Source organism: Alternaria infectoria (assembly GCF_024043175.1).
Source record: "Alternaria infectoria strain BMP 0036 chromosome Unknown scaffold_1, whole genome shotgun sequence".
NCBI classification, from domain to species: domain Eukaryota; kingdom Fungi; phylum Ascomycota; class Dothideomycetes; order Pleosporales; family Pleosporaceae; genus Alternaria; species Alternaria infectoria.
Genome location: NW_026250690.1, coordinates 431,703 through 451,320, shown reverse-complemented (window position 1 = coordinate 451,320; position 19,618 = coordinate 431,703). Strand labels below are relative to the sequence as shown.

The following is a 19,618-nucleotide window of genomic DNA, read 5'->3' as shown; positions in this document are numbered from 1 at the left end:
GCAAGCATTCAGATTTCGAACACGCGCTGTGTTCTTGGTAGACGTTGGGCATAGAGCAAAGAACTTTGAGTGTATGGAATATAACATCGCGGTATGAATCAGCTTCTGCTCTTCTCCGGCTTGACCTCCAAAGCATACTTACAGCATCACGCTACGAACACTAATAGACTAAGTGCTCAAGAACACTATGGACGCGGAAGACCCAAGCGAGCCTGGCGTTAGCAGTCGCTCTGTGCTTGCAATTGATCGACCCACCGAGAAGCTGGACATAGCGGGTCATACTCGACCCCTCGGCAGTGAGTCAGCTATGAAGGATAGCTCACCTGCTACGAAAGGTACGACACAGTCTGCTGGGAACCTCATTAACATCACCGAGCTGTTAAGCCTCTCGTGCTTCCAGACAACCGCCACAGGAAAACCTCACTAGTGAAATCGCCTGACTGGAACGTTGGTAGCGAAGGCCCATGAAGCATACTATACTGAAATGCATGCAACAAACAGAGGCATGTAGCCGAGATAGTGGTCGAGAGCTTTTGGCTTGGATGGCATGTGATAAGCAGTCTTGCCGAAACCGTTGATTGATGAAAGCCGTGACCGTCTATGACTGCTCCGCTCATGAGCTCGGGAGTAGCGTATCCGAAGGTAGCGCCGCGGATCTGTAATTGTCAGAGCTCTGCAGCGAATGAACCTTAATTTACCCGGCAATATCTCCAGCTGCAACTGACACAGTAAGCAAGGTGCACATTGTGATAAGCAGCCAGGTATGGCAGGTCGGTAATAAAGTTGACGGATGTGGGCATGCAAGTCGTGTCGTGCGACATAGCGTGCGCGAATGGCCGCGCGCACGGAAGCGGGGCATCTCCTCCAAGCGACGGCGCTTTCCCGGGTCGATCATCACAAATAGTATATGACGGCCCCTGTGTTGACATGGGATGCCGTTCATCGCCCCTTGCTTCTGCTTCGGTCATACCTACTATGGCAGACACAAGCCAAGAGGCCGAACCTCACAGCCTTTTCACCTTTTCACATGTCGCCACTGCAGCAATCACCTACCTGATCGTCGCAAGTGCTTACCACTTCCTCACAGCACCATCACCACCATCGGACATACCATGGATGGGCTACGGCAAAGGCTGGATCGCCGACTTTCGCAACTTTACTGCACTGACGAAGAGCAAAGAATGGTTGTTGGCTGGGTACAACAAATACAGCCGCGACGGCAAGATCTTTGTGTTACCCGCGACGCTTGGCATGCAGGCTGAGATTGTCATGCCTCAAAGTCAAATGCGCTGGATGTTTGATCAACCAGATTCTGTACTGAGTGCGCATCAAGCGCATTACGATTCCCTGCAGGGCGACTATTCGTTCATCAACCCTTACATCTTGAAAGATGCTTACCATGAACATGTCCTTCACAAGAGCCTTTTTCGAAATCTCACTGCGATCATACCGGGTCTCGAAGAAGAAGTGCCACGAACGATTGCCGACATTTACGGAACAGATACAGAAAATTGGAAAAAGTTGGACGTCCTGGAGTCTTTCATGGAGATGATTCCCGTATTGACCAACCGCATGCTTCTTGGAGAGTCACTGTGTCACGAGAAGAAATTCTTAGAAGCGGTACTGAGCTACACCAAAGACGTCATTCGCAATCAGGCTATCATGTTTCTTGTCCCAAAGGCGCTGCACCCCATCGTGGGAACGGTCTTAAGTCTGCCTGTTAAGTACCACTACTGGCTGTCTTCGAAGTTCACAATACCCATGATCAAGCAACGTATCTCGGATTTCGAGAAGAAAGATGCCGGAGACCCTGAATACAAGAGTTGGAAGGAGCCGAATGACTTCATCACATGGAGCTACCGAGTTGCGCAGGCCGAGGGACGACCCGAGGAGATGCAACCCGACCGCATCGCTAAGCGCGTCTTGCCCCTCAACTTCGCCAGCATACACACGACGTCGATTACCGCCTTTGAAACCATTGTCTGCATACTAGGCTGTGAGCCAGAAGTTGTCGAACAGTTGCGCGAAGAAGCGCATCGCATTTTCCAAGAGGAGGGAAGTTGGACGAAAAATGCTCTCAGCCGTATGTACCGCATCGATTCTGCTATTCGCGAATCACAGCGTGCCTCGCCTATCGGCCTTACGTTCGTACACCGCAAGGTTGTAGCGAAGGAGGGTGTCACAACACCGGAGGGTGTGCATCTGAAGTACGGAACGCTTTTTTCATGTCCATGGGGAGCGATGGCCCTCGATACAGACATGACCGAGAACCCAGAAGAGTTCGACGCGTTCCGATACTCGCGACCGAGAGAAGAATACGAGGCGATGAGCACGGAGGAGAAACAAAACGTTGATGCGCTGAGACTGAAGCAGACGGGCCTTGTCACTACGGGTGTGAATCATCTCCCTTTCGGCCATGGAAGGCATGCTTGGTAAGTACCCTCTACTTTGATGTCAGAATCTTTGCTAACGATGATGCAGCCCTGGACGCTTCTTCGTCTCTCATGAACTCAAGATTATCTTCGCCAACTTGCTACTAAACTACGACTTTAAGCCACTTGCAGAGAAGCCTAAGAAGATGTGGGTCATCAGATACAAGGTCCCTCTGCCAGTAGAGATTGAAGTGCGTCGTAGGAAGAGCGCATGGACACCTCAGGCTACCTCATAGGAGTCGCAAGGAGTGTTTAGTAATATGCGACGAACTACCTCACACATGACACTGAAACGCTGCTATATAATTGGAGAATTTCGGATTCGTCATGTTGTAAATAGTAATTACACGCCCAAGGAGGCTAACCACATACCCAGCTCAACACCCAACTGACCCGGCTGATCATACATGACCAGATGCCCCGCCGCCTCAATCTCTACCGCTTCTTTGACACCTAGCGCCTCCCCAAGCCTGTGCGCATCCTCTACAGGAATCCAGTTATCTTGCTTTCCCCAAATGATCTTTACAGGAAAACTTCGCCCCACCTCTACATACCGCCCCTCAACCTCCTCCGTATTCCGGTTCGCCGCTTGACACAACTGGCGGACGAAGCCTTTCTTCCCGCCTTTTGCAACCCACGGCGCTTTGAGAACGTTCATCGTCTCAGCGTTCAATGCAGTGTGTGCAGCGTTGCGGATATATGATTCGAGGATGCCTTCAAAAGCCATGTCAGGTAGGTTTTCGAATGCTGTGGGGTTTTCTGCTACGCTTTTGAAGAGGGGTTGACCGAAGGGGCCGATGGCAACGACGTCGATCAGGCAGAGACTGGAGTAGCGACAATCGTGTAGTAAGTTGGCACGCAGACTCATTAGTCCGCCGTGGTCGTGAGCGACGACTTGTGGAGCTGCTTTCCATCCCTCGGTTTTCTCCCAGTATTTGAAGAGGCCGGCGAAGGCTGAGGTTTGACGAGCGAGATCGCTGTCTAGTCTCTCCACTTCGTTCTTTGGGTTGAAGGAGGCATTAGGAAGAGGTTGTTCGATAGGTGAATCTCCGAAGCCAGGGTTATCGAAGAGGTAAACGCGGTAGTTGCGTGATAGAGCCAGTGCGAAGGGTGCCCAGACGCGGGAAGACCAAGGAGTGCCGTGTATAAAGATGAGTGGTTGTGATGTTGTAGCGCCCAGCGACGTCCATTTGATATCGAAGGTATGTGTTGAGGATTCGAAGTGAAATGTGTTATTAAGGACAGTTGGGTCGCTCGATGACGGCGTCATGTTCGTCCCAGCTTTGGAGGTCAAGTATAGGATGAATGTTAACTATGGTATATGGTGCCAGTTGTATGTGGATGCATATACAGGCTTATATACTTCCCATATACATGATATGAAGGCGTCGCAATCCATCCTAGATTTGCTTGCTCCTACGATCGACGCTCATTCAATATGTGCGCGTCGTGTCATGATTTCTGTGCTGGAAAATATGCGCTTATCATATGTCGCTTTCACAGCAAGAACAATGCTATATGTCAGCAATACACCTGCATTCCTGTGTCGCCATGGAAGGCCTAACGACCGCATGTCTTGAAAGTGACCAATCAGAGTACCCGCGAGCAAACATCGCATGATATGCCGAAAAGGAGCCGATAATTGCAGAATGCATTTCCAGCGCCGAGGATTTTTAGCTGCGCTGCTCTTCGCGCAACATTGTCTTTGCGCCTTTCGCAGTCGGCTTGTTGTTGAGCGTTGAGGCTGCTGATGTTGCGTCTCCATGATATGCTCTCTTGGAGTAGGACGAACTCGCGACGAAGAAGAGATACGACGCGGTGGGTTGATGTTGCATACGAAAAGATGCCGTGCCGGTACGCTGTCTGTTGGATGGCCATTGCCTAAAAGTCAGCGTTATGGTGGAAGCGAAGGACGTGCGATGAAAGTCGGCGGGAGAGCACAATCAGGCTCCAAGCGAGCCGCAACCCGTGCCGCAGCGGCGCATGCACTGACTTCGGGAATCACCTGCTTACTGTCATTGACAATCCTGTGTACCGTTTCGGTTGGTTTGACTTGATCGAAGAAGCTGTAAGCGCTCGGGAAGTTGCTAACTTGTAAGAACTGAATGTGTGCTATGAGGTTGTTCAGCTATACTACTACTGCCAGTACTGAGCTCCGAGCTCATCACCAAGCTTCACATCGTCGCCCTCAACGATAATCTTTTTGACCACAACCCCTACCACGTCCCATTTGCTGTTCGTCTCAACCGGCAAACCAGAGTCCCTGCGCTTACCAGTAGCATCTTCATTGCCAACCTCGCGCACGACTTCCCAATTATTGTTGCCAATGTCGACAAGCCTGGCGCGTTTGTAGCTCGCGTTGGAGACCTGGCGATGGGCAACCACGAAGCCGGCCTCGTCTTGTTCCTTGATCCACTTCCTGGCCTCCTCATCTTGCCAGATTTTCTGGAGTGCGGCATCGGCATCCTTGAGGAGTCTCACACTCTGCTCGTCCGCCTCGATGGTGCCAGCCTCTGTGCCCTTGTCAAGCGGCTTCTGGAGTAGGTGCGTGCCGCCGAAGCTCTCGACGAAGTTTCCGTTCTCGGCGTTGAAGAAGATGACGTCTTTATACCTGAGGAAGTCAGTATATAATACATGAGTCGTGTACATAGACTCTGACATACCATCGTGTGCCAATGTCGTCGTAGTCGCGGTCTTCGAGGGCTTTGGATGTGTACTTTGACGTCTTGGAGACGAGCTGGCCGCAGGGAACCTTGTCGGCAGGGAGAGGCTGAGGTAGAATCGCGAGCTCGGGGATGATGGAAGGAGACAGTGGGCCGTCAAGGTAGCTGGGTCGGCGAGAGTATTTTGCTGCCATCGTGAGGAGCTGTAGCTGAAGCTGTGGCGGTAATTTGAGAGTAAGTAGAGGGCAATTGAGCAGTATGATTAGCTGGAAAGTGTCTTCGAAGCAAGCTATGTAGCTGTACCCAGATGCGGAGATGCCCTCGTGAGGGGTCAGCAAGCTTTATGTGATCTCATTGTACCACCGCTCTGGTTGGCAGGAAACCCCGCTCGCCATGACCACGATCTGCTCAGGTCACGCTCATGCTACGGTACCAATTTCTGGTACCTTCGAAACCATCCCAGTGATGATGCGACGCGTACCTGCAGCGGCAGAGTGGTGTGATGGATCAGGTGGACATGATGAGGTCGGAGGCATGGCGTGTCGTTGTACCTGACTACTCGCGTCAAAGTGGACCCGGAAGGACGCGGCCGACTATCCCGGGCTATCTTCGTCGCACACGCACGCAGCGACATGTCAAGCATCACCATCATCGACAGAAGATGCATTGAACCAGACAATCGATGAGAAGAGAGTTCCCCTTTCTTGAGCGGAGCTAGTATTCTTTTTTTTTCATCATTATTTACAGCTTTTGGCGAGCCCCATGGTGATCAGCCGCGCAGCTCCCCAACCATCATATGGACCCCGGCTTCATCGCCATAGCCTTCACGAATGCCTCCATCATCGGAGGACCCTTTGCGCTGATCCCCTGCTCAATGTCGAGATCAGGATCGGCTTTACCCATCGCGCGTCTGTAAGCTTCGCGCTCACCAATGCGACCCAGCCATGCCAAAATGCCCGGGTAGTCGGTCAAGTCCATTGGCTCAAACTTGCGCATCGTTGTGAAGCACCACCCCGTCATGGTCTCGGCAGCGGTGAACTCTTCGCCTGCAAGCCATTTGTTGTTTTGAAGACGGTTTTCGATATGGCTCAGCATCTTATCACAACGTGCGACTTGGCCCTTGTAACGAGGGTCGTCTTCGCCAACCATGCCGCGCGACATGCCCCTTCTGAACAGTCCAGACTGCAACGAGCCATTCGCGAAATGAAGCCAGTAGAGGTAGTCTGCGAAGTTCTTGTCTTGCGGCTTTAGGGCCAACCGTCCGTTACCATACTTGTGGATGATGTAATCGGTGATGGCGCCAGATTCAGCAATCTTAACTGGGTTGGACGGATCGGTAAGGTCTTCAAGGACGGGTGAAGCACCCATAGGGTAGACCGCCTGAAGTTCGGGTGGTGACAGAAGGGGCGAGCGTTTGTACAGCTTCAACTCGTAAGGAATGTTGAGCTCCTCGAGGAGCCATGGGATGCGCTCCCCTTGGCCGATTTGGAGGTGGTGGACGATAAGCTTCGGTGATGACATTTTGTGTTGGAAGGTGTAATGAAGGCTCGTTTGAAGGAATCGGAGGTCTTCAACTGTTCTTATATTCCGAATATCTTCGGTCACTCGGTGATCGACGTATCCGGCAAGGACCTAGGTAGTAAGAGTAGCAAGCTCCGCTGACTCTGATTCGGCGACTTGCAGCTCAGATAGTGGAGGCTGTGGGTTGTGAACTCCATTGCGCTTCGCAAACGTCGCGATTTATGTCGGATCGGAATTTAGGCATCCGCAATTTGGGTTGTCGAGATTTACGCCCTGGATCCACCAAAGTTGTAGGTCGACAGTGTGCTGACAATATCTCAGTCACGTGTTGCTCGGCCGAACTCCGGAGCACCAACGCTGATTCGCCAGGCACAAACTCGGAGAGATTCATCACACACCAAAGGAGACTTTTCGGATGTATCGCGATGTCAGCACTACAGTTCTAGACATGTGAGGAACCAGTCTTTGTTAATCCCGACGTTCCGTGTCCCGTTTGCTCGATGAAGTTGAACAGGCATCGGCTTTTGCGCGACGATCTCACCTGGGCACACATGAAGGCGCCAACAATGTGCCATAAGCAGAGATATTACGATCTATCTGTACTATCACAACACCACCCCTTCAGGAATGAGCGCGTCATCTGGAACACTCTCCCAATCCTCGTACACCTCCCCCAGCCGATCCCGCAGTGTCCTGTCGACCTTCTTCTGATACAGGCTGACAACACGAACAATCGCATGCTCTTTCTCATAAGCCGTCCTGACATGCGATCCCTTATACCTGAAAGTTTCGAAGACATCTTGATCCCACTCAGTCTGATCGCGACCAATTCGTGCATAGCTGCCTGTATACCCAAGGTTGTACTCGATCGCTCCACATAGCATATCGATGACTGCTTCAACAAGCTCGGCATCGGAGAGTGTTGCGAAGTCACTCTCCAAAGCGTCGTCATCACCCATTGCCTCACAACGGCGAAGGTATTCGACGGAGAGCGACTTCCAAGCTTCGTGGTCAATCCGGTACAACGCCACGACCTGGCGGACAGAGTACATGTAGTCTCCGAACGGTCCCTTGCAATCTTGACGATCAGATAACCCGGTTAAGCAGCCCCAGAGTGGGAAGCCGTCCAGCCAGTGCAGCTCGACCAGTCTCTTTACATGGACAAACTTCTTCGCATGTAGGCCGTCGTCAGTCTCCTCCTTCTCCTTGTCGAACTCAATGTGCAGTCTCGAAGGTGGAATTTCGACCGCGTTGTCACCCCTGGTGAATGCCTGGTAGAATCGCAGGAAAGGGAAGAAGTCCAAGTTCCGGACTGTCCATTTGATCCACAGACCTTCTCTCACCGTGGAGTAGTAGAGGAACAGGGTTTCGGAGAAGATTGCACGATCGACATAGGAAAGCATCGGAAGGTCGTCGACTAGGTTGCCTCTGACGTCGATCTCCAGGACACCTTTCTTCGTTGTCCTGTTGCCCGAATTGAATATGCCTTGGTCGTGGTTGTTTTGGCCATCTGTCACCCTCTTTGATGGCAAGGTATACATGTTGTGCTCCAGTTTGTACAGGTAGAAAGCTTCATGGGCGCCAACTGTGAGTCCGTCCCTCGAACGAATTGCGTGCTTAAGTTTTCTCTCTACAATCTTTTCGAGCGCAACTTTTCGAGCGGCATCTTGCTTCCTATGTTCTCTGGTCGGCTTTCGCGCGCGGATGTCTTTTACGCGCTTTTGCCGTATGTTGTGGTCTAAGAAGCTCTTGCTTCCCATTGATCCTCGATAAACCCGCGTCCTCTTCGTCATATCAGGGTTTCTTGTCGTCTTCTCGTTGTCCAGGCAGATGTCGTATATCATGTTGCGAAGCTCACCGGGTAGATCTAAGAACTGGAAGAACGGCTGCCTCTTTCTTCTGAGATTGTAATTCTTGACGGTCATTCCTTGCTTCTGCCGAAACTCCACCAAAACTTGGGACCACAATATCTTCGCACTGGCTACGTCTGATCGACGCTGTTGTTGAGTTTCTGTTAACGTAGTCGCGGACCATGGTCTCTTAAGCTCCTCTAGCGCGGCATCGCAGGGTATGACTGCCTGTGTAGACATGATGGCGAGAGCTTCTGTGATCATTCTCATAATATCAGACAAAGTGTGGGCATATAAACCGCTGCATGGCTTGTTTGCTGTTACTCTTCGATAACAAGCGTGATAGTGCTCGCAACCTGTAGTTCTTTCAAGAATACGCCTGCACGATCTCCTCAGCATCGCAAAGAACCGAATGCGGTTTCAAGGCAGTGATTTGTTTGCGCGGCGGCAATGAACAGGCAGGATTGAAGTTCCGTATAAAGCGCTACCGGCGGAGGCGTGAAGCCTGGCAACACGATACGAACACGTAGTGACCACTTTCCCAGCATCAAGGCGGTTCGAATTATACCATGTCTATATACTAAAAACAACTGTGAACTCCCAGTTCCATTGCTAACATGCAGTATGCATAAGCGCAAATTCGAAACCATGCATCCTTGCAACTACGTTTATCGTCTCCGTATGCTCCACGCATTTTGGACAAGGCCGTGCACTGACAAATATCTCCACTACCAGCCGATTACCGTGCCCGTAAAGCGTTTCTGTAGGCTGATGCTCTGTAAATTGGACCAATGTCATGCTATTGCTGTTTCGAAAATCTTCCACGTATAGGGCCATGAGCTGTGGCTCAACGTGCTGAGAATATGTTGAGTCGTGACGACACCCCAAAAGTTTGAGTAACTGGAAAGCTTTTGCCGAGTAACCCTCTCCTGAGATGTAACCATCTTGGGTGTCATGAGCTTTCCCGTTTTTCGCGAAGAAATGTTTTTCGTTTATCTTCATGTACGCCATTGTTGCGTCCTTCCACACAGGCTCGACATCAAAAGTCATCGTGAAATCGAATCTGAACCAAGAGGGTTTGATAGACATCCTTCTTTTCCTGAAGTGGGGCTTTTGACCAGCTCTGTCGACGTTGCTTCGGCTCGGTGGTCGAAACTTTGCGTAGACATCGTTCATGTCGGTCTGGGCGTTCATTAACTTCGAGTGCTCTCTTACGAGCTCCCCTTCCTTCTTTCTTAGCTCCCTTCTTGTCTTTTCCAGATCAGCCAGGTGGCGTTTAGCCAAGTCTTCCGCAGCCTTCAGCTTTGCCTGGGTTTCCTTCAAGATGTCTGCATCAATTCTGTCTTTGCCATCTTCAATACGCTTCTGCATGCTCACATGTCGAGTAGATCTTGGCACATTCTTTCCATTGTCAACGGGTTTCAACAACTTTACGATGCGGATCCGTAGTTTCCCATCCAGAAGTGTTTGCACATTTTTGCCATGAGCACATCGATTTTTTCTCTCGGTTGCGAGTTTACTGTCCGTCCCAGCCAGTTCAATGGCACTAAGTCCGAAGTTGTCTTCCAAGCTTGCGTTGACGGGAACGCCTCGCTTCCATTTCAGCAGAGCTTTGACTGCTGCTAGTCCTCCCCATAGTGCTGCTTCCATCAAGGCAGTCCGACCTTTTTTGTTCTTGGCGTTGATATCGGCACCCGCTTCCAGCAGGACAGGAATGATTGTCGCGCATGCCACATCTTTATGAGCCACAGCCGCAACAATTATCAAGGCGGTGTTGTCGTCCTCGCCCCTGGCATTGACGAAGTGCGAGACATCTTGAGGCTCCAAGTTCCTCAGGATTGACTTGACATCAACAGAACGTCCTTGCTGGCATGCTTGCCACGCCATGATTTTCCAGTCCGCTGGCTCAGCATTCATCGTGCTTGTTTGCACGATATCGGTTAGAGCATTGTTTTCTCTCGCGTCGTTGACGTTCAGTCGCGCGAGATCGGCGATAGGAGGCTCCATGATGTTGGTCCTACTCATTGTATTTGTTAATGGCCGCAAAGAGGTGAGTTTCTGTCAGTTCTCTCGCAATATTTGAATGCAGACAAACCCCGCTTCAGCCTTGTCTCCTCTCCGCGGTAGGCAACCTCGTCGGCCAGTAGGGACCGTTGTATGCATGTCAGACTTCGCACAGCCGTGAACCAACCATGTTATTGGTTTTGCGCAGTCTGCATACTTCAAGTATCATGCTGCAAAGATATCTTCGGTTCACCGGTCGTTGGCTGCTTCGATTCGATCACATTGCTGGGTTCTCACCTGTATCGCTTACAGGATATGCACACATGTAACGTGGACGAATGGGAAGAGGAGCGTATCCTGTTTTCGCATATTCGAAGAACATTGAAGGTCAACGCTCGCATGGACGCCGCCCGTGATTATGAGTTCGTCGCTAGCGCCCGGGTGGCAATGGCCCCACCAACGCCTCGCTTCAGCCGCGCTTTAATCGCTGCAGGGAACGACCTCTTGTATCACAAACCCCACAACATGGCGCGAGGTAAACTCATAGTGTTCGAGGGTCTAGATCGCGCAGGCAAATCAACACAATGTCAGATGCTGGTTGAAGATCTGCAAAACGATGGGATCAAGGTGCGGCATATGCGGTTCCCTGGTACGTGCGCGTAGATAGAGAGCCATTCGCTGACGCGTGAATGCACCTTTCATCGGATGGGGCTGAACGCTGATGTAGTATACAGATAGGACGACACCGATTGGCCAGATGATCGACAGTTACTTGAGTGGCCAGAGCGATCAAGACGACCATGTCATACACCTCCTGTTTTCTGCAAATCGGTGGGAAGCAGTGTAAGTCAAACATCTTCAACTACGCCTCAACTTCAAGTCTAAACGTATACTCCAGACCCTCTATCCAAGCCGATCTCGCAGCCGGAACAACAATAATCGTAGACCGCTATTACTACAGCGGCTGCGTATACTCCGCTGCCAAGCAAAACCCCAGCATGAGCCTTGAATGGTGCCGAAAACCTGAAGTCGGGCTTCCACGTCCTGACTTGTGTCTCTTCCTTGACATCTCTGCTGACGACGCTGCGAAACGAGGTGGCTATGGTACCGAGAAGTACGAAAAGAAGGAGATACAGGATCGTGTGCGCGAGCTGTTCGAGACGATGATGCAAAAGAAGGAGGGCGAGGACTTTGTGCGCATCGATGCGGGCGAGAGTATGACGGATGTGGCGGCGAAGATTAGACAGGAGGTTGATAGGTGTATTGAGCGGGTTGCGAAAGGACAGGTGCCGCTGGGAACGGTGGAAGGGTGGTAGATGTTCTCATCTGAGATTGAAGCAGGATCACTTGTCCTCGTCGTCGTTCACGTTCTCCCCCCATGTCTCATCGAGGTCTTCGTCCATGTCAATTTCGAGTTCGTCAATGTCTGGAAACTCCTCCGCGTCCTCTTCGACTGTTCCATCCGACTTCTTCTTCCGCTTTGTTTTGAACATTACTTTCAGCTCTTCTTCGCCGTACATGCGCAAACTGAGCTCTTTCATAAGGTCTGACCATCTCAGGGAAGCATGGCAGCTCGGACATGTCCCTTGGATTGGAATGAGCGCATCGACATTCTTTTCTTCTGCGAGGAACTTTTGTGACATGCAAGCCATATGCGATACTGCGCGGCACGTTTCTACCGGACACACCAGCACAAGCGATTCCTCAGCACTCATGCCTAATCTGCAAACACCACAGGTGCGTTTTTGGCCATCTCCTAGAATGTTCTTCGACTTCTCGACATGTGCCTTGCAATCCTCATACGCCACGGGGATCGCTCGTATTATTTCTGGAATGAAGTGCGTGCGCATCTCGCTCTGCACATCCGGTGCAAGTTTGGGCAGCTCAGCCGGCGTCACTCTGATGGTTATGTCCTTTCGCAGCTTCGTCTTCATTTTAGAAATGTGCTTCTCCCATTGCGCGAATACGTCCTGGGCGAAGAAACGGATGTTCAGCGGCCATCGGCTGAAACTCCCGACACCTAACAGATGATGCAGATTCTTCAGCCGCGCTTCCAGTGACATGGGTGGTCGCGGTCTTTTGACTGGTGAAGGGTTCTTTCTGCCTTTTTGAAGCTCCTCCAGCCTCGCGTCGCGCACCTCACGCTCTATGTGTCGGGTGGCGTGCGTGTTTTGCCACGCCCATTCGAATTGCAACGCGGCGGCTCTGGAGGGGAAGCCAGTAACGATGCACGTCATCTCCCACGGCCGCTTCCCCTGCATTGATGTACGCTTCGCGCCGCCCTTGCTTGAGCCATTGTGCTGGCCTAGACGACGCGCCGGATTGGGGGTGCTGCCGATGTAGAAGGCTTTTCGGTTTTTGGAGCGGAGCAGGTAACAACAGTAGAAGGCTGGGATGGGCCGGCTTTCGATTTTGACAGAGTCGGCCATGATTGAGTTCATGACAAAGATGAAGTCGCGATGTCCTTGTTGATCGCATCCAAAAGCGTGCAGCGACCAGTTAGGGCTGACGGGATGGTGCAGATGGAGTGTGTCGTGATTGGTTGGCTGGAGTGCCTCCCGATGAGACAACCTTGCTCCCGACCTCACCTGCAGCAGTTCAGGCGTCGAGATGAATTTAACTCAGAGATGGAAAGACCGCGACAGTATGATATGAATGCGCAATGCTGCTACTGTTACGCTTGTTGTTTCGAGATGCAGTATGGTGGTGCAAACAAGTGGCGAAGATGGCCGTGCATGTGTTCACAATGGAAAGTAAGAAGAAGTAAGTCGCAATGGAGAGCATCTGAGTCAGATCAATATGTGCTTGTTCTGGGAGCCAATGTAGTTCGCTGGTCGTCATCATGGTAGAATGCGGCGCAAAAGAAAGGCCGAGGAGGTGAGGTCGGCAGCCTTGCGTGCAGTCGCCAGATCGGCACGACGTAGCTCTCATACTTCACCACACGACTGCACTCCAAGGTGGCATCTCGATGCCGCATCAATGCGATAAAATGTATTGACTTGAAATGCTCTGTATGTCTCCATCGATGTGACGCACAGAGTCGAAGCGTCGTGCATAATATTAGCCGTGCCCTGCTGTTCTGGGTTCGGTACCAGGTTGGGCGGGCGTGATATGCATCCGCCGTTAGCGGGAATCTCGCACCCTTCAGCGGACCCATCCATCCTCTCCATATCTCCTCCACCTCGCCTTGCCAACCTCGCTGTGCACGTGCTGCCACAACCACGACGGTCGCTAACAGACAACTCTCTAGTCGCACTGGCATTCGCCTCTGTTACGAGTGAATTGCACAGTCCAAGCGGCCGAAAGCGGTCGCCTGCCGCTGTAGAGGCCCCATGCCTACGCCTATATCTCTTCGATAGCGCCCACCACCGACCGAATCACGCCCGACGACAATCGCTACACCTTCCAAACCATCTCGTATCTCGTTACGAGGCTGCAATTAGGGCTGCACGCAGCGACAGCGCTTGATGCATGAGCAAGAAGACTATGGTCGATTTCATGCCCCCCGGCGGGACCCCAACGGGCGCCACTATGACTACCTTTCGAGTTGCCACGGACAGTGGAACACCCGACGCAGCAGCTGGCGCATCAAAATCTAGAATGGGTGGTGCTGCGGCGCCTGCAACGAATGGTGCGCAGCCGAGTGCGGCCAGCACGATTCCTCTGAGCGCGCGCAAGGCAGCGCCGCTGGATCTTGCTACCGTGGAGCGCAGAGGACATGGAGCGCCAAACCACCTGCCTCCCAAACAGAACCGTCTTTTTGGCCTGCGCGAATCTCCCACATATCGACCGACAGCCGAGCAGTTCAAGGACCCTGTGGCATACATCCAAAGCATTCGCGAAGAAGGGCAAAAGTACGGCATCGTCAAGATTGTCCCACCAGACAGCTGGAAGCCGCCATTCGCTATCGATACTGAGCGCTTCCACTTCCGCACGCGGCGACAGGAACTCAACTCGGTTGAAGGTGGCACGCGTGCCAACTTGAACTATCTCGATCAGCTCGCCAAATTCCACAAGCAACATGGCCACAGTCTCACTCGATTTCCCAGTGTGGACAAGCGCCCATTGGATCTCTATAAACTGAAGAAGGCCGTTGAGAAGCGAGGTGGATTCGAACGTGTTTGCAAGCAGAAGAAATGGGCTGAAATCGGACGCGACCTCGGCTACAGCGGCAAGATAATGTCTTCGCTATCGACATCGCTCAAAAACTCGTATCAGAAATGGCTGCACCCATACGAGGAGTATCTGCGGCTCGTCAAACCTGGTGTGCAGCAGATGCTGGAGTACGAGCATGGCGGACCATTCACACCGTCACCAGCCCATTCGCCCATAAAGAAATCGCTGCAGGGTACGCCTGTCGCCAACGCTGCCGAGTCACCGGCTATGCGAGCCTCAGCAGCGCTGAACGCAACACTGCAGGGTGACTCTGTGCCAACTCCACCACCAGAGCTCTCACGACCTGCCATGCAGACGGGCTTCACACCAGTGAACTCTGGAGGCTTCACAGCGGTCAACGCGCACTCAGCACAAAAGCCGTCTACACAACCATCCACACCTAGTACTTTTACTGCGGCGAATCCGCCGAGTGCGATACATCGAGATGTGCTGGAATCGCGCACGTCGACACCTTTGCGCAATGCTGGCAGTCCCATGCTCTCAGCTGACAACACCCCGGACTTCAGACCGCCTGGAGCCGGCTTGACCCCGCTAGCCAATGGGCAGCATTTCAACCAACTGAAGCGAACCTTCTCTCAGGATCCGGAGAGTAGTGCAAACGACGATGTGGATGAGGCAAACGGGCGGCGTAGCAAGCGACTCAAAAAGGATGCTCCTCCTACCGTAGCGGGTTCACACATGACTCAGCCTCGGCAGTCGACCCCCAGTCGAACTTTCCCACGCGTTCGATCAGCCGACGACAGACCTGGCGACCGATGCGAGACTTGCGGTACCGACAACGACCCTCAGAACATCCTACTTTGCGACAGCTGCGACGCTGGTTACCATGGTTCTTGCTTGGACCCACCCATCAAGGCTATCCCTGCATACGACTGGCACTGCCCTAGATGTCTCGTAGGCACAGGCGAGTTTGGATTTGAAGAAGGGGGCATTTACTCGCTCAAGCAGTTCCAGGAACGAGCCCAGCTATTCAAGCAGAATCACTTCGTCGGCAAGACGGCCTTTGATCCGGTCACCAATTTGCCAAAACCAGTTACTGAAGATGATGTAGAACGTGAGTTCTGGCATTCTGTTGCGAACGTTACGGAGACAGTCGAAGTAGAGTATGGAGCAGACATACATTCCACGACACACGGAAGTGGCTTCCCAACTATAGAGAAGAACCCACGCGACCCCTACTCGACCGATCCATGGAACTTGACTGTATTGCCCTATGCACCAGATTCGCTTTTCCGCCATATCAAGTCCGACATCTCAGGTATGACCGTACCCTGGTTATACGTGGGCATGGTGTTCTCGACCTTTTGCTGGCATGCGGAGGACCACTACACGTATTCAGCAAATTATCAACATTTTGGCGCTACCAAGACATGGTACGGCGTACCAGCCGAGGACACCGAAAAGTTCGAGCAAGCCATGCGTGAAGCTGTACCAGAACTGTTTGAGAGCCAGCCAGATCTCTTGTTCCAGCTCGTGACGCTGTTGACTCCCGAGCAACTCTTGAAGGCTGGTGTTAGAGTCTATGCGATCGACCAACGTGCTGGGGAGTTTGTAATAACCTTCCCAGAAGCCTATCATGCCGGGTTCAATCATGGCTTCAATTTGAACGAAGCTGTAAACTTCGCGCCGAGCGACTGGGAGCCGTTTGGAGAGCACGGAGTTCAACGCCTTCAGGATTACCGCCGTCAACCATGCTTCTCTCACGACGAGCTACTGCTGGCAGCAGCATCACGCAAGGACACAACCATCAAGACTGCCAAGTGGCTTGCCCCTGCGATGGAGCGAATGCTTGCCAGAGAGTCACGGATACGCGATGAATTCCTGGACAAACACAAAGCTGCGAGAGCGCATACTTGCAAAGTTGACGGTACTGGCAATGCCGGGGGCTCCTGCGAACTCGACTTTATCATCGATGATGCCGACATGCATGAGGATGAATTGATTTGTGCCTTCTGCAAATCATATGGCTATCTGTCTCGCTTCTACTGCAAGAAGACCAAGAAGGTTTTGTGTCTACAGCACGCTGGATGGTTTGAATGTTGTCAAGACTCCCCGGAAGCTGAGCGTTACTCCGGAGCTAAGCTCCAACACAAGCTCGTATACCGCATGCAGGAGGACGATCTTGATGCGCTGGTACAAAAGATTGTCGACAAAGCAAGCACACCCGAAGTTTGGGAGGCAAAGATGGAGGCTTTGCTTTCCGAGGGGCCTCGACCTCAATTGAAGTCCTTACGTGCGCTCCTGCACGAAGGCGAGAAGATCGACTGGGACTTGAGCGGTCTCCAGGATCTGAAAGATTTCGTCGAGAAATGCCAGGAAGTTGCTGATGAAGCTACCTCTTACACCACTCGGAAGCAACAAGCTCGTCGCAAGGCAGAGCGTCCGGGAAGAGGACGACCAAGCAAGTCGGCTGTTGCTGAGGCAGACGAGAAAGATCGCGAATATCGCAATGTGGAGAACATACAAAAGCTTCTCAATCAGGCAAAAGATCTAGGGTTCGATAGCCCGGAAATAACTACGCTCCGAGAACGCGCTGAAAGCATTGTCGAATTCCAGACCAGAGCACGCACCGCTTTACGCGAGCGCACTTCCGAGCAAAGCATTGCACGGCTAGACGAGCTCCTGGAAGAAGGCAAGGGTTTCAACGTCGATCTACCTGAGCTTGAATCTCTCGAAAAGGTAGTCCAGCAGTTGAAGTGGCTCCAAGAGGCACAGGACTTCAAGGTAAAGCCTGCGCCGACGCTCCAAGAAGTTGGCGAACTCATCAAGAACGGCATTGAAGTGGGCATGCCAGAGCATCATCCTGACCTTCGCTTCTTGCAAGAGAAGAAAGATCAAGGTGAGTTCTGGGAGAAGAAGGCGAAGGAGCTCATGGAAGTGGAGAACGTGCATTATCAGCAACTCGATGCCTTCTCCAAGCAAGCGACCAATCTGCCCGTAACACCAGAGACCCGAGCCGCGATGGATGCCATATTAAAGAAACAACGAGATGCACAAGAGCTGATCATGTCTCTGTATGAGCGAAGCAAGAATCAGGACTTCTCACAACGGCCAAAATACATGGAGGTCCGCAACGCCATGGAGTCTTTGAATGCGCTGAATGGAAAGCCCAATGGCACAAACGACCTTGAGAAGGAGCAGAAGCGACATGAAGATTGGATGAGGCGAGGAAAGAAGCTCTTTGGCAAAGCCAACGCGCCCTTGCATATCCTACACGCGCACATGAAACAAGTCGATGAGCGTAATCGATCCTGCTTCGATTTGGGAGACCAGCCTCGAATGCCCGTAGAGCCCGCGTCCCGTGAACAGAGCCCGGCCGACGGAGAAGAGGAGGACGGCCCCTTGTCCAGTCGAGACGTTTTCTGTATCTGTCGGAAACCTGAAGCTGGTATGATGATCGAGTGCGAATTGTGTCACGAATGGTAAGATGACTTATTCTACATCAAGAATCTATGCACTAACAATGATAGGTATCACGGCAAGTGCCTGAAGATCGCCCGCGGAAAAGTCAAAGAGGACGACAAGTACACATGCCCTATCTGCGATTATCGTGTCAAGATTCCTCGCGATGCGACTCGCCCAAAACTTGAGGATCTCCAGCTTTGGCAGGACGAAGTCCCCGGTTTGCCATTCCAACCAGAGGAAGAGGAAACACTGGACTCGCTGATCGAGCACGGTACCAGGTTCCGGGAGTACGTCGCGCGATATATCAACCCATTGATGTCAAGCCCTGATGAACTTACTACCCAACGATTCTACCTACGGAAGCTTGAGGGTGCTGAGATTCTTCTCTCGAACGAGATTAACTTCTTCCGCCAAGAACTACACAAATGGGCACCAGTGGCCCCGACACCGCCGCCTATCCTGCAAGTGTCTCTCTCTACACGTAAGCCGCGGCCGACGAAGCAGCAGAAGCTCATGAGCCAGTTGGGCATTACGAATCCGGACGACCTCCCGCAGCACCTCAAAACCAAAACCCATCAATTCAAGCGCAAGGATGGAGAGAAGCCACCGAGCAACCCGTCGGGCGCCGCTGAACAGTCGCATACTCCACCCGGTGAGCCTCGTCAAGGTCAACCTGAGGGTGAAAGCAGCGAGTACTTCAACACTACCACGACCTCTACATTCAACAACTCGCCCACATTTGCTACGAGTGCTCCACTTAATTTCAGCGGCTCTTCATCGATTGCGCCTCTCGACCCAGGTCTTTTTGAGAGTTCAGGGCCCGCAGCTCCAACTAGTCCCATGCAAGACCCCTTCAAGAGCTCAAATAGTGGACATGAGATGTTTGGCGAAGCGATGGAAATGGGTGGCGGTCAGGCAGAAGAGGCACTGGCTGTCACCGAAGGCAACAACTACATGGACTAGAAGTCTGACGGCTATACGCCACGGACGCCAGAATTATGGTGCATAATTTCTCAATAGCATCCTAGGGGCGTACGGCAAGGATCGTTGTACAACACGGTTCATTTTTGCTTGAGTCGGGTTTCCACGACTGTTGTTTTTAGCATTGTCTTTTACTTCATCATGTCCGATTATGGACGTGCGGTAGTTGTGCCGCAACTACTGCAGCGTTCGTTATACGTGTTACTTCAGCGCTGCTTACTGCATCAGAGGGGTGTTAGGGAGCACGACAGGGCTACTGGCCGACATACCCAGAACAGGCGTAGAAAGACTCGGGTACTAAATCTATGTTCGATAATGAACTCATAATGCAACAATCTGATCATTGACAATGTGGTGATGTGTGATGTGATGATTACTGTCCGTGGGTTGTGGGCATGATGATGCGGGGATCTCGGAGGTTTGCTTGGAACGCGCTACTGGGGCGTCCGTGCACTCGACTTTTCTAAGCCGATGCTGGTCATGGACGACGGCGGACGACACATCGCAATGCTTCCAAGTAGAGGGCTGCGGCCGGCCCAGTTTGCGCCTTCGGCCTCACGACAGTCGACAGTCTTACGGACCAATG

General features: G+C 52.2%; 8 protein-coding genes across 8 annotated transcripts; 3 read left to right on the top strand and 5 right to left on the bottom strand.

Moving 5' to 3' along the window:
- Window positions 1–975: 975 nt before the first annotated feature.
- Window positions 976–2,668, top strand: J4E92_000168 (uncharacterized protein; the record flags this gene model as incomplete). The annotated part of the gene is made up of 2 exons (XM_051491587.1): window positions 976–2,432; window positions 2,482–2,668. 2 exons carry the CDS (start codon window positions 976–978, stop codon window positions 2,666–2,668), a joined length of 1,644 nt encoding a protein of 547 aa, XP_051357099.1.
- A 107-nt stretch (window positions 2,669–2,775) lies between these two features.
- Window positions 2,776–3,702, bottom strand: J4E92_000167 (uncharacterized protein; the record flags this gene model as incomplete). Its single annotated transcript, XM_051491586.1, has 1 exon — window positions 2,776–3,702. The coding sequence occupies one exon, from the start codon at window positions 3,700–3,702 to the stop codon at window positions 2,776–2,778; it is 927 nt and encodes a 308-aa protein (XP_051357098.1).
- An 866-nt stretch (window positions 3,703–4,568) lies between these two features.
- Window positions 4,569–5,289, bottom strand: J4E92_000166 (uncharacterized protein; the record flags this gene model as incomplete). The annotated part of the gene is made up of 2 exons (XM_051491585.1): window positions 4,569–5,043; window positions 5,096–5,289. The coding sequence occupies 2 exons, from the start codon at window positions 5,287–5,289 to the stop codon at window positions 4,569–4,571; spliced, it is 669 nt and encodes a 222-aa protein (XP_051357097.1).
- A 598-nt stretch (window positions 5,290–5,887) lies between these two features.
- Window positions 5,888–6,616, bottom strand: J4E92_000165 (uncharacterized protein; the record flags this gene model as incomplete). Its single annotated transcript, XM_051491584.1, has 1 exon — window positions 5,888–6,616. One exon carries the CDS (start codon window positions 6,614–6,616, stop codon window positions 5,888–5,890), a length of 729 nt encoding a protein of 242 aa, XP_051357096.1.
- Window positions 6,617–7,221: 605 nt separating this feature from the next.
- J4E92_000164 (uncharacterized protein) lies at window positions 7,222–10,473 on the bottom strand (the record flags this gene model as incomplete). The annotated part of the gene is made up of 2 exons (XM_051491583.1): window positions 7,222–8,720; window positions 9,585–10,473. The coding sequence occupies 2 exons, from the start codon at window positions 10,471–10,473 to the stop codon at window positions 7,222–7,224; spliced, it is 2,388 nt and encodes a 795-aa protein (XP_051357095.1).
- A 522-nt stretch (window positions 10,474–10,995) lies between these two features.
- On the top strand, window positions 10,996–11,786 carry J4E92_000163 (uncharacterized protein; the record flags this gene model as incomplete). Its single annotated transcript, XM_051491582.1, has 3 exons — window positions 10,996–11,119; window positions 11,205–11,313; window positions 11,369–11,786. The coding sequence occupies 3 exons, from the start codon at window positions 10,996–10,998 to the stop codon at window positions 11,784–11,786; spliced, it is 651 nt and encodes a 216-aa protein (XP_051357094.1).
- Window positions 11,787–11,813: 27 nt separating this feature from the next.
- Window positions 11,814–12,911, bottom strand: SLX1 (Slx4p interacting protein; the record flags this gene model as incomplete). The annotated part of the gene is made up of 1 exon (XM_051491581.1): window positions 11,814–12,911. One exon carries the CDS (start codon window positions 12,909–12,911, stop codon window positions 11,814–11,816), a length of 1,098 nt encoding a protein of 365 aa, XP_051357093.1.
- Window positions 12,912–14,001: 1,090 nt separating this feature from the next.
- J4E92_000161 (uncharacterized protein) lies at window positions 14,002–19,014 on the top strand (the record flags this gene model as incomplete). Its single annotated transcript, XM_051491580.1, has 2 exons — window positions 14,002–18,068; window positions 18,117–19,014. 2 exons carry the CDS (start codon window positions 14,002–14,004, stop codon window positions 19,012–19,014), a joined length of 4,965 nt encoding a protein of 1,654 aa, XP_051357092.1.
- Window positions 19,015–19,618: the final 604 nt, after the last annotated feature.